Raw genomic sequence first — 13,995 nt, forward strand, 5'->3', positions numbered from 1 at the left:
CTGCGCTAGATCTCTTCTCACTGCGACGCTTCAGCTGCGCATATTTAAGGTCTGGTATGTTCTTTGCTAGTTTCTTTTTGTCTCCCCTGTTTCGGTTATGTAGCACCTCGCGCGCTATGTCTGTCGTTTACGGTTTATAGTTTATGGAGTTTAACGTCCCATAGCGACTCAGGCTATGAGGGACGCCGTAGTGGAGGGCTCCGGAAATTTCGACCACCTGGGGTTCTTTAAAGTGCACTGACATCGCACAGCACTGTCTGTCGTTTAACCGGAAACAGTGCGATATCGTGCGTCAGTATACACGAAGTAAACACAACCTGCTGCATGCGCCGTTAATTGCTACAGGTGCCGTTTTCTTTTTTTACGTTCGGCATCGTCAAAAAAATAACAAGATTGTGTTCTAGTACCCTGACGGACCGGTAATACAAACGTTCTCTGCACACAGAAAAATGGCGGGACGCGAAGTCATCAACGACCCTCGTCTGCCGATCGTCCAGCGCTTCAGGTAAGGCGGCTGAGTACGCGAAGCTTAGGTTTAATTTACGGAGCCGCCCAGAGCGGAACTCAAATGCCAAAGAGCAATATACTGCGCAATACCGTATTTACATGATTCTAACGCACCCCCGATTGTAACGCGCGGATGTATTTTGCTGCCAGGCATCGGGAAAATACCTAGTAAACTTTTTGAATCTGATTCTAATGCGCATGTAAACTTGAACGCCTATTTAATTAAAAAGAAAATGTGCGCGTTAGATTAATGTAAATACGGTATGTAGTGCGGAGTTTTCTGCTTTATCCCCACGACAGTGAATGGCAACATTATACGCTATATGGTGTACCCCCGTTGTCAAAGGTAACCGAGCAGCGGGGTTTCGCTTTTTAGCCTTGCAATGGAGCCGGTACGGCGTCCCTGCAAACCGAAATGTGTGGACAGGTGAGGACAAATGGTCTTCTTGCCTCGCACAGATTTACAGCTTAAGAGATGTTCCAAGTGCGCGGCTACACGACTAAGAAGCAACACCCCGTTACTCGGTTACTTGTGACAAATACGGTACATATATATAGCACTGGTCACTGGCCAAAGTCAATAGAGATGGAAAGACGTTTCGGGAGCATTACGGCTCCCTTGTTCACTATGAAGCAACCGTTGCATGGATCTGTTCTTTTGTAGCGTGCACCCAGCAGCGTTTTTAATGATTTAGCATAGATAGAATGTAGAGTTCCGGCGTTCCTGTTTAGTGTGTTAGACGATGTCTGTATGATAAGCGACCCAAGATTCTGCCGTGCTGATGTGTTCTTTTCTGTTGTCAGTATCTTTATTTGATACCAATATATTTAATATCCTAACCAAACGGTATGCCATCAAACCCTCGACTACAGGGTACATATACATTATATTGTTACGTAACGGCAAGGCGATGAACGAGATGAGGTGACAGATGGCTACAGAATGATTTTAATGGCGGACGGCCTGGCGCGGTGGAGCACTCCTGCCAGCACCACTGCACAGTTCGTCTTCTATACTTCGTTACACTACCCGGGACCGCTGGGGGGTCGTCCCGATCGCGAACGAGAAGATGGGCAGTGAAGATGAAATGCTGTAGAGGACGATGGGCTTGAAAAATGGTGGACTACAGAAGGAGGTGAAGGGCTTGCCGCCACGGTGGATGAAACGATCGGCGAATGAGTGCCGGTCCACGAAGCATCCGGGCCGAAGGTTGCCATGAGCCGACGGCCGAGGTCCTTGGGCGCACCGAACGGCAGGGGCAGTGGGGGCGGTGTCCTCACGTGTGGGCAGCGTCTCGGGTCGGTCGGATCATTGTGGTCGCGGCAACGTCGTCAGTTCGTCGTGTCTTGTCGTTCAGTTCGCCGTGCCAGCCTCCAATCTAAGGAGGCTGGTTCGGAAGAGGCGGCCATGGCTTCCCAGGCCGTGGAGTGACCAGAAAATGGAGACGACCCCCCGTCCAGCGAGACCTCATCGCTCAGTGGGGATTAGTCAACGTTCGTGAACGGTGACTAGTCAGTGACCGATATGGCTGACGTGGATAACGAGGGCTTCAAGTCGGTGAGTCATCGCAAACAGCGAACGGTCGGAATCCCGGTAGTGGTTGTGCCCACAGAGAAAGGGGTTGATTTAAGAGAAAGGAATCCCATCTTGTTTTTCGCGGCCATTCAATCACTGCTGGGATCAGCTCCGATTTGTAGTCGGTTCACCATGCAAGGGGCTCTTCAGCTGGATGTCTCAACGGAAGAGCAGGTTGACAAGCTCCTGCAGTGCTCTCAGATTGGTGTCATTAAAGTTAACGTGCGGCTGCCCCATTCCTACATGAAGAACACCTGTGTTATTATGTGAGTACCAAAGTGGTATTCAGAAAGCGACCTACTTGATTATCTGAAACCACAAGGTGTGCTGCACGTGAAACGACTTGTGCGTCGTGTGGAGTCTCCAGGAAAAGAATGGGCTGCGAAACCTACCAACTCTATCGTGTTAACATTCGCTCCCAACTCAGAGCGCCCCGAAAAAATTGATCTGGGATTCACAAAACACGCAGTTGCATATTTCACTGAATCTCCTCCACGGTGTTTTAGATGCCAATGGTTTGGGCACGTGGCCAAAGTTTGCACAAAGGATTGACGCTGTAAGCGGTGCGGAGGCGACCACGACTTTAAAACCTGCAGGGCAGATTTTGCTTGCGCCAATTGCGGTGGCGATCATCCAGCGAGTTTCGGAGGCTGCCCCTTCCGTATGAGCGCTCTGCACCGTCGAATATCCTTCATTGTTTGTCCCGATACTCAACCGACTGAGAAGCCTGCGCCAGGAATTGACGAGTTCCCAGTGTTGGAGTCTGATGTTGCGTTACCCAACAATGTCCCTAAGAGGCCTTAGTCCAGCAAGACGCCAAAGTCCATTGTGTGCGAGTCGGTTGTTCGACCTCCAGCAAAAAGAGTCCATGTTCCTGAGTGACCGAATCACAGCCAGACTCGACGGCAAGGTGGACTCTCATATGCACAAGTGAAAAGAAAACCAGCTACTGCGGCCAAGAGTGTGTTCCCGTCGGCATCTTTTGTCGATGTTGTGAGTGCGTTGCGCGTAATAAGGTGATAAAAAATGAAAGTGCGTCTAACCTTCTTCATGTTTTGTTTGGGGCCCTGCGTTCACATGTTCCAGCAATGCCACCTGGTAAACTGAAGAGCCTCTTACAGCTGGTGCTTTCTTTCGAGTCCATGATTACCACCTTTGCAGGAGAACTTCCTTTCGATCTAATATGGATGGTATTCAACCTCATGGATCTAATATCCACCGAAAAGTGCCGTTTATATTGCAATGGAACTGCGCTGGGATTTTAAGTCGGTTAGCTGAACTAAAACTATGCTTGAAAGAGACTTGTATTCCAGTATTGGCCCCTGTCGGTAGCTGGCCTGCCCAGCGGGAGATGTTTCACTGGATACGTCGCTCATAAAAACTGCAGCATAAAGTCATTTCCTGCAGGAAGTGTCGCGCTTTACATAAGGGAAAACCCTCATGTTTCTTTAAGCGTTACCGATATTTGCACGGATGACATTGAGGTAGCGGCTGTGAGAATAAAGCTCGGCTCTCGAACCCTTTCTATTGCATCCGTGTACGTGTCCCCGCGGAAAAAGGTAGCATTGGATTTGTTTCTACAGCAGCTCTGCGACCGCTGCCCAGCTCCTCGAATCATCCGCGGTGATTTCAACGCCCATCATGCCGTCTAGGGTGACAGGAACACGGATTACAGCAGACACAAACTCGTGGACGTTATTGACAGTTTGGACCTGTGTGTTGCCAATGACGGAAGTCCCACTTTCTTCCGGCCTTCGGCCTCAGCGACAGCTATAGACCGGACTTTGCATTCACCTGACGTCCGCGTGTGGTGGTCAACAGCGCCTGACCGCATGGGAAGTGATCATTATCCGATTTTTGTGTTTGCTGCCGACTTTAGTATGCGTGGTCCTAAAATCAGCTATGTGGCCAACTGGGACAAGTACAGAGAGCACCTACAACGTGTTTCTGGTGATGTTATTGACAAGGTTTGGTTTATGGGGGTTTAATGTCCCAAATCGACTCAGGCTATGAGAGACGCCGTACTGACGGGCTCCGGAAATTTCGACCACCTGGGGTTCTTTAACGTGCACTGACATCGCACAGTACACGGGCCTCTAGAATTTCGCCTCTATCGAAATTCGACCGCCGCGGCCGGCATCGAACCCGCGTCTTTCGGGCCAGCAGCCGAGCGCCGTAACCACTAAGCCACCGCGGCGGGCTATGTTATTGACAAGATGATTTCTGGTAAGACGGCAGCAACTACGGCGGTCAAGTTACCTGATCATTTTCCGACCCCGGATTTAAAACTCAGGAACTTTTGCGCAGCGAGAAGAAGGGCGGAGCGACAACTCGTGCGGAAGAACGGCGACATGGAATTGAAGGCGACCTTCAATAGGCTGAATTCTGCCATTAGACGGCACAAGAACAAGCTCTACGGGTCGAAATGGGCCTGGTTCTGCGCTGGTCTGACTGTGTTTTCACCGATGACGAGAATATCGCGAGTTATTGGCAGCCTTGCTGGAGAATCTCGCCCTTGGAAGCCTTTTGAAGCTCTTGCAATACGCAAGGAAAAACCTATTGCGTGCTTGACAGAGGAATTTACAGACGCACTTGTGCGTACAAATTCAGGAATGGATATATATATATATATATATATATATATATATATATATATATATATATATATATATATATATATATATATATATATATATATATATATATATATATATATATATATATATATATATATACACACCAACTGCTTCCTCCACGTCCATCATGGACGTCCCGTTCACGTTTAGGGAGCTTCAGGCTGCTCTCAGTGGCCTGCGGCGCCGGTGTGCACTAGGTCCCGATGGTATCACCAACCAAATACTGCATAATCTGCCCCTGGAACTCAGGAAGGAGCTCCTAAACTTTATCAATCGAGTTTGGGAGACTGGCGATGTTCCTTCGTCATGGAAGGTGACATATGTAGTTCCAGTACTGAAGCCTGGCAAAGACATGACGGACCTTGCCTCGTATCGCACTGTGTCATTGACCCCCTGTGTAGCTAAGTTGATGGAGAAGCTGGTAAATGAACGCTTATCGTGGTGGCTTGAGGACAGCAAGGCACTGCCAACATGTATGACAGGATTCCGCCGAGGTCTTAGTGCCCAAGATAGCGTCTTAGATATGGTGAGTCACATTGAACACCAGAGAGCTTTCGGCCTTTCCACCTTAGCCATTTTCCTTGACGTTGCAAAAACTTATGACAACGTGCTTCAGAGCTTAATTCTGAACAGTTTGGAAGACATGGGCATACAGGGCCATATTTTAAAACTCATTTACACGTCTCTCAGTGATTGTGCTGTTCGTGTACGGTTAGGGAGTGCCTTAAGCACCGAAAGGGTTCTATCACGAGGTGTACCTCAAGGAAATGTTCTTTCCCCACGCTTTTTAACGTCGTAATGGCAGGCCTTTACGATTCGTTGAAAAAAAATTGCAGGCAAGTGTGTATGTCAATATATGCTGCCGCCATATGTGTTTGGATTACTGGCTACCAACACTTGCGAGTAGCCCTGATAGCTCGACAGGCTCTGCTCCCAGTACAAGCTTGCGTTCAAGGTGTGAGATAGTCTCTATCAGTGGAAAAATTCGGCTTTGTTCTGTTTCCAGGCGTAGGAAGACATCAAGCGCGGTTGAAGATAGACCTTTGTCACTCTTGTATCCGCCAATTTCATCACACGCGTTTTCTGGGCGTCGTTATTGACTCCCGTTTACAGTGGTGAAAAGCTATCGACGCGTTTGTCTCATCTCTATCTTCGCATCTTAATGTTATCAGTAGAAGTGCAAGTGAGAAATGGGGAAACCATCCTTCTTCAATGGTCAAACTTCATGAAACTCTGCTGGTCAGTCGCATAATGTATCACTTACCTTTAATTTCCGCCTCGGCATCACAGTTTGAACGTCTCGAAGTTTTCCATAGAAAGTTCCTCAGGCGGCTGCGAACAAAGCAGTACTTCATGAGTCTCTATCGAAACCTCTTAGCCTTGTCGCTTCTCAGAGACTTAATAATGCATATTGGGCGCCTAGGAGAGACAGTAGCTGGACAATCCCTTCTCCAGCGGCTCTGCAAGAGATATGAGTCGAAGGCCTACTTGGCACTTAATACTCTTAGTTCTTTAGGCCTTAATGTTCGAAGGCAAAGGAAACGGTCGAAACCACCTGGTCTTTTCCGATCCTCGACTATAAGCTCACAATTCCCCATATGAGCGCAAAGCGCAGGTCACCTTTGGCAGCAACGCGTTCACTTGTACTTGACCATTTGGAAACAGAGTATTCCCGCCATCTTCAAATTTTCACGGATGGTTCTGTGGACAAGGTGAAACAAGCTATAGCGCAGCGGCTTTTTACATTCCTTCTTTGGACTGTAAGGGGTCCGTACGCTTTACTGCTGTCGTATCCTCCACAACGGCTGAAAGTGTTGCTATTGAGGCGGATTTACGGAAGTGAGGGTCTTGTCCGGCTCAACCTTTTGTCATCCTGATTCAAAATCTGTCATTCAGAGTTTAGAGCGCGGATTCCCTACTGATGCCTTGTCTATAAGCTCTCTGCGCTTGGTGCAGAATCTGCACAGCAGAGGCTTTATTCTATATTTCCATTGGGTGTCCTCTGACATAGGAGTCAGAGGCAATGAGGTGGCAGATCGACAGTCTCGTCCATGAAGCTCTGTCAAGAAATTCATCAAAAAAAGTACCTCAAGATGAAAAAAAGGCACTTCAGAGAAACGGTGCTCGAACATTTTAGTACCCTGTGGAGTGCACCCCACGAGCCATGTATGACCAAGCGACTGAGAAGATCCCAGGCCGCTCTACTAAATCGAATTCGCATGGGCTCTGCTCGTACTCCTGCCTGGGTGCATAATACGGGCATGGCATCGTCTCCGCTATGTTCTTTACGTGGTTTGTGCGGGGATATAGTACATTATATTATGTGCTGCCCAGAGTACAACGCGGAAAGGTATGTGATGTTCGCTTCCTTAAAGAAGACAGGAACCCGTCACAGTACAGTTCAGGACACTGTCTACCCGAGTGGAAACCAGACATGCAGAAGGGAGGTTGCACGCCTTCTTTTAACATTTCTACAGGACACTGATCTTGCCTCCAAATGGTGACAGCAAGAACGGACTATGGTCTACTGTGATTGAATGTGTGCGTATATGGTGTCTTCTGGAGTGGACCATGCTATACTGCGAGTGAATGTGTGCATGGATGGTGGCACTGCAATGTGCTATGTTCTATGGTGACTGAAAATGTGCATCGATGGTGACTTCTGGAGTGGATTTGTTCTGCTGTCAGTGAATGTGTGCATAGATAGTGACTGCGAGAGTGGATTATGCACTATCATAAGTGACTGTATGCATAGCGGGACAGATCCGATAGGTTTTAGGTCGTTATTAACATATAAGTGACGCTACGGTGGAGCAATTGCCGGTAGACTAAGCAAGGCTAATCCCGCCAGTAGCATACAACAACTCAACTCAACTGAACTATGCATGCGTCTTTCACTTCAATTTTCTTGTGTGTCCCGCAACAGAAGTGCACGCGTGTCTTCATAGTGTCCTCTTCCTGATTACTTTGCAGTCATGCCATACGTGTCGGCAGCACGATGTACGTATCGGGTCAAAGAGGCATCGATCCGCAGACCGGCAAAGTAACGGCTGGTGGAGTCGCCCAGCAGACCCGACAGGTGAGGCCCCGGCCTCCGTCAGATCAGCCAGGGAACTGGACGAGTTGACCCGTGAGTCTGTGCGCAGGCTAAAAAAAAACGCGGTATCAGTTCTAGAAAGAAACTTGATACCCCTTTGTTCATCTTGAATTTCTCGCGCACATTCAAACAACGGCACGAAATTTAAACAAAAATGTTGGAGATCCTAAGCAAAATTCTTGAGGTATGTCTTCTGGTATTGAGTGTCTTGGGGACTTGCGAAGAAAATACTCGTGGTCGTGGTCGCGAGGTCGTGGTATCAGTTCTTCGAGAAAAAAAAACTTACTGCGCCATCGACTCAAATCACGTGCGCAGTCAAGCCACGTATATATTGCCCTAACTTTCAACAACAATGGCCAGAATCTTATTATGCACACCTTATATTACGAAACCATGTTTCGATCTTCTTAGCTTATGAGGGAGCAGAAACAATAATATTTTCTACCCGTACTTTCATATTTCATTTGCACGCCGTTCTTCATTTTGTCGAATTAAACTTTTTGGACCCACAGAACAACCAACATCCTGGAGTTTTGGGGTCCAACCGAAAATTAAAAGCACTATACACTGTAGACGGTAAATACGAAATACCTTATAAAGGAGTAAAAACAGAGTAAATGAGTCTCTAGGGCACTTCTTAAAAGGGTCAGGGTATATATGCTACCCATGTGCTGGGGTAGACTAGCATCCCTAAAAATTCGGGAGGCTTACGGCTGGCAACGAAAGCCCATTTCCTCTACAAAACATGCGAACTTCCTGCGGTTGCCAGGGTCATAACTGAGGTTTCAATCTCTCCTGGTTGCTAATGTCAAGACCTTTGGTGCCGCATTCAAAACACCTTGACTGCTAACTGCATGAAGCCACTAAACTTTGAGGAGGGAGTATGCTTCCGTTGACAACAGTCAGCGTTTCGTGTACTTAGTGATCTAAATCTACTTCGGGACTTGGGCATCACACCCTTCCCGTAAAAGAGAGGGCGCTAGAGGACTTTTTACTCCGCTTATATTCCCTCATGTGGTAGGGTGTATTTTCCAATCGCATTGTTTGATGAGTGTCGCACTTACAAACTCCACGTGAAGTTGTTGATCGCCTCTTTATATTATCGATTTCAGGCACTGCGCAATTTGGTGGCAATTTTGGAAGTCGGCCGAATGACCGTTAAAGATGGTGAGAAGGCATAATTTACCCCGGTAGTGCTTTAGCCGGTGTGCCACCTAATGGTTCGTTTTGACATGATACATTTTGCAGTGGTGAAGTGCACAGTGTACATCACGAACAAGTACGACTTTGACGCCATGAACGCCGAGTACCGAAAAGGTAAGGAGAACCCAACAGAATGACAGGATTTTCTAAGACTGTTTAAAAGGCTTGGAGTGAAAGCAATCTTAAAAATAACGCCTTGTCTATAGAGCTTTCAAATTTTAGGCCCATGCCTTCTGTATGCTGGACTCCTGAGATTAACCAGCCATGCAATTTCTGGCCTTCGTTACGATAAAGTCTTCCTTTGTAACGTTCGTTTATAGTTTATTAACTCCATAATATGGCTGTCAATCAAGACACCTGGTGTCGTACTTTAAGCTCCTTAATGTAAAAAAAAAATAAACATGGCGTAATGGGAAATGAAGCATCAGTTTGCAGCCGCTTTCACATTTCACGGCTACTCAGATATTCCTTGCTGGGAGTGCTTAAATACCCGCGAATCTCACATTACTGGGACGCTGAATGCAACTCAACCAAACATTTGTTAACTCTTAGTAAAAACTGATTCGGTGGCTCTTTCTGTTTCTGTTGGTGTTTGCCCGGCAGAAAAAACGTATTTTCCCGCCACTCGATTAAAGTTTGTGACGGCAAGAACGAAAAGTACTCTGCGATCAGCGTCTGCAAATTAATGACGGCGTAGCCTTGCCTCAAAGATCCACAAAAGACAGAACACTGTTTTGAGGCGCCACTGTTTGCTTGTGAAAACGACCGGCGATGGCGACACCAGTAATTAATTGCATGACTTTTTCTAGCTTACAAAGCTCCGTGCTAATCTATCAACGCAAGAGCAACTGCAGTCGATCTTCATCTCTTCGAAACTTGACAGCTCTAATGCATCTTGGTCGTAGTTCGTCATTTTATCGACCTGAACATTTTCTGCCCGCAAAACATTCTGGAGTTTCGAGGTCCAACCGAAAACGAAAGCATCCGTGATATTACTACCTCTGTACACTGTAAACATGAATAACCCTAATAAGGAAGTAACAAGGGAGTAAACGGTTCTCTATATCGCACTCCCTAATAGGTGCAGGGTATGCTTCCACCACGTGATGAGAGATTGATCAGCGTTGTACAGCTCATCGGCTGACACGGCGTTGATGCTTCACATGTGAAATGAACAAGCTATATCAGGGTGGTTGGTCAGCGCTTTCATGTATCATCCTTGTCATTTTCTCGTGTTGCTTCGCGTTGTGATTAAAGTGACTAAACATTTTATTGCCAGCGCGCATCCAGCCCCACTCTGTGAACTGTTTAGTTTTCAGTTCAGAGCCGCCGGCAATGACGGTTGTAGCTGTGGACTGGCTGCACGAGGTACGTGCTCGACAGTTTTTTTTTAATTTTGGATAAGTTTTTTAGCTTATTAAGCGGTTAGTATTAGAAGAGTCCGTGCTAGAGGGAAATGGCGACCGCCGTCACCCATGGTCGAACCCGACCGCGGCGGCTGCATTTTTATGGAGGAAAAACGCTTAAGCGCCCGATTGCTGTGCGTTGTCAGTGCACGTTAAAGATCCCCAGGTGGTCGAAATTATTCTGGAGCCCTCCACTACGGCACCTCTTCTTCCTTTCTTCTTTCATTCCCTCCTTTATCCTATCCCTTACGGCGCGGTTCAGGTGTCCAACGATATATGAGACAGATACTGCGCCATTTCCTTTCCCCAAAAACCAATTATTATTATTATTAGTCACCCGTGGCCACCTTGGATATAACAAACTTTACTACACTACCTCGCATAAAAGAACTTGCATGTGTTGGCATTGGATATAACGAACCTAAGTGGGGACTACGTTCGATATAACGAACTTTAGTGTGTCCACCTGTGGTATAACGAACCTAATTATACCACCACATGCTAACGCATTTAAACGATCCACGGAGGATCGCCAAGAGTTTTTTCGAGTTAGCTGAACGCAGTAGGAGTAAAATTTGCATTATTTATGCTTTAGTCAGTTGTGCACGCCGTTGTGAATGGCTTTAAACGGTGGTGGCACAAAACAAAATGAATAATGGTTTAGGAGGAGGCTTAATCTGCTGGCCAAAATTTCGACAAGAGGGCCTGTCTTCGTCTGGGCCCACACAAACACAAGTCCTCTTGTGGAAACGTTGGTTATCGAACTGAGATTTCCCTCCGACCGTTGTTCGCTTTGTTTTGCGTTGTTAAGAATCCCATCTTCCTGCCTTTACCTTAGATGGAGATCAGTAAAGAGGAATTTAGGTGGTTTCGGATACAGTTCTCGGCAATTTATACACAGGATTTGCGCCTTAATTCAAAACCTCTGCATCTGTCGCCAACTAAAGAGAAAGTTTTTCTTTCGAATAGTGGCCCATTTGATCCGACCAGTTGCATATGTGAACACAATCTGTTCAGAAAGGAATCGGCTCCAAATGCGGCTCATGCTTGATTCTAGAAAAAACAGCGCACACAGGACAGGGACCAAGGGAAGAACCAACGACACGACACGACCCTTGGTCCCTGTCCTGTGTGCGCTGTTTTTTCTAGAATGACTACCTACCAACTCGCCCAGTCTTCCACATTGGCTCATGCTTGAGTTTTTCTTTATTTTTCTCGCGCAGGATTCCCTCGTCGAAATCGAAGCCATCGCTGTGGATGCGAGAAGGACCGCGTGCTTTATAACGCTTCGCGCTCACCTTTAGCTCATACTGACGAGCGTATTACCTTGGTAAAGCCTATGAACTATTCTGCAGAAATAAATGGTGTGACCAATGGAAGTGGTGCATTTTCGCGTTCAACTGACGTGCAATGAGAATGCGCCATGCAGGTCTTTGGTCAGAGGACTTTGGAGTATGCCCTGTCATACGGTGGAAGGAAGAGGAGTGTATGCGCGACACTTTTTTGCCCCAACGCAGGGCGATAATTCTAAGAGTTTCTTTCATGTTCTTCTAAGTGTAGCATATTGCACGTGTTTACCCTGTTTCAAGGCCCCGCCGTTCTTAGGTCAGTTACCGTTGAGCGTAGAAACTAGATATAAGCACAGTGAAAGAAATCAAATACCAGCGGCTTCAGTAACGCCGCCTTCTGCTCTTTATTACGCGACGTGCGCCTTTAGAATCGTCGGTGCAGACGACAAGAAAGCAGCCGGCGTACCAGGAGCTCGGGTGTCTTAGCGACTGTCTACGACCGCTCAGTATACGCACACTCTGGAGCCCTAGCACTCATTACTTGCGTTCCTTCCTGACTACTTCTATAATCTATGCACACCTCTTCTCGAAGCCTTCGTTTTGCTTATGTTACTGCGCCCCTCCCCCTTCTTCGTGCTTGATTTCGTGTCGGTAGCTAGCCGCAAGTAGTCCTGGTTAATCTGCTTTTGTGTCGTTTACTTCAGCTTTCCTCCGCAACAAGCCGAAGGGCCATCAATCGTGACTGAGAAGGGCCATTTTGGCGGCGTCCGGTCACGATTCAGCTCACTCGTCATTAATTGCACCAAGCACAGAAGAGGCGGCGTGCAACTCGACAGGCGACGATAGGAAAGAAGGAAATACTTTGAGCCCCGGAAAAGAAAACGACGAACAACTTAGAAATACAAAATCTTGGGAACCCGGAGTGGCGTCTTGTTATCGACGAAGACGAATGGCCGAAATTGTTGTGTGCTAGCGCGTTTCGAGACGCGTTGAAGGCGTGGCTACAGGGTATACCTCCACGCCAGCTCCTCTCTTCAGGTTCGTGGAGGCCATTGTTCCGTGGGAGGCGTCATTGTGTTCAACTAGGATTGCGTAAAGCTCTGGTACGTACATGGGCAAGAAAGGCTGCTATGCCTGGAATCTGTAGTGTACGAGTATACGATCTACTGGAACAGACAGCCAGAAATGAATCTGCTTCATGTTCATCACGCTGTTTTGCCAGCTGCTGCAAAGATAGCTTGCGAAGCCAAGCAGCAAACGAAGCTGCTGTTATATAAAGAAGTGGTTATATGTAGACTTAAGACTAAATGTTATATTCCTGAACACGTTGCCGCGATGACGTCCATTTATGTGTGTGCCTGAGCGCAATTCCAGAAGAGGGCAAATATGGGCTGATTGGTTCATTTTCGAACTAGATAAAACAGCGCTACGGAAGACGAGACAAGAGAAGGACAAACATCAGCGCTGGTGTGTGTTCTTCTCTTGTCTCGTCTTCCGTAGCGCTGTTTTATCTAGTTTCTCAGCGCAAGTTGTTTCTGGCAGTGCTTAAGCAGAGTTGTTTCAGTGGTGCGCTCAAGCATGAACAACATACAGCACGCCCAAGTGGGTTTAAGACATTTAGTGTTCTGCCACTTGGACATGTCCCTCACGACTACAGGAGCAGCTATGCGCCAGCAGTGGCTCGAAGTGATGAAGTAATCTGCCGCCACTTAATCTCATCTCGCTCAACCATGGGACCGCCCGTCATGAAGCAGTAGTTCTGCGTCCAAGAAAAATGTTCAGTACTCGCGATCCATTCTTGCATACCCCGAGATGCTGATCTTATACTACTTCCGTAAACATTACACATTTTGGCACATCTTGATGGTTTGCTTCAGATGCCTAGCCGTCGCTCCGAGGGACCAGGTTGGGGTGGGCACGTACCACTGCGCATGCGCAGCAGGCACCCCGTTGGTCCTGTGCACTGTTATTCTACACGTCCACAGTAGTACGTCTCTTCTATTCGAAAACTCATTATCCCGAAAGGCGGAGTCCAGAGGAAGTGCAGCACTGCATCGCAACACTGCGAAGGCTTACGGGGCAGTGCTGACGGCCGCTGGTGTCAGCTACCATGAGTACATGCTGCCCATCAGTAGGCGGCTGATGAGACTTTGGTAAAGCTCAGCCAGAGTGCAGTGTCTGCGTTCATGCGGTAAAGCGCGGGCACACAAAAGGAACACGCCGAGTCGTCTCACCACGCAGTCACTGACGTCACAGACAAAGCTGTTTGAGGTCTCTTGCA

General features: G+C 47.5%; 1 protein-coding gene across 1 annotated transcript; it reads left to right on the forward strand.

Annotated features, from left to right (window-relative positions):
• Positions 1–420: 420 nt before the first annotated feature.
• LOC144106291 (2-iminobutanoate/2-iminopropanoate deaminase-like) lies at positions 421–11,777 on the forward strand. Its single transcript, XM_077639059.1, has 6 exons — positions 421–505; positions 7,693–7,798; positions 8,929–8,983; positions 9,065–9,133; positions 10,332–10,387; positions 11,649–11,777. Exons 1-6 carry the CDS (start codon positions 450–452, stop codon positions 11,727–11,729), a joined length of 423 nt encoding a protein of 140 aa, XP_077495185.1. The 5' UTR covers positions 421–449; the 3' UTR covers positions 11,730–11,777.
• The last annotated feature ends 2,218 nt before the right edge of the window (positions 11,778–13,995 follow it).

Source organism: Amblyomma americanum, chromosome 10, assembly GCF_052857255.1.
Source record: "Amblyomma americanum isolate KBUSLIRL-KWMA chromosome 10, ASM5285725v1, whole genome shotgun sequence".
NCBI lineage: Eukaryota > Metazoa > Arthropoda > Arachnida > Ixodida > Ixodidae > Amblyomma > Amblyomma americanum.

Coding starts and splice junctions, on each gene's coding strand:
- LOC144106291 (XM_077639059.1), top strand. CDS start 450: ATGGCGGGACGCGAAGTCATCAACGACCCTCGTCTGCCGATCGTCCAG. Junction 8,984..9,064: donor CCGAATGACCGTTAAAGATG/GTGAGAAGGCAT, acceptor TACATTTTGCAG/TGGTGAAGTGCACAGTGTAC. Junction 10,388..11,648: donor CTGTGGACTGGCTGCACGAG/GTACGTGCTCGA, acceptor TTTCTCGCGCAG/GATTCCCTCGTCGAAATCGA.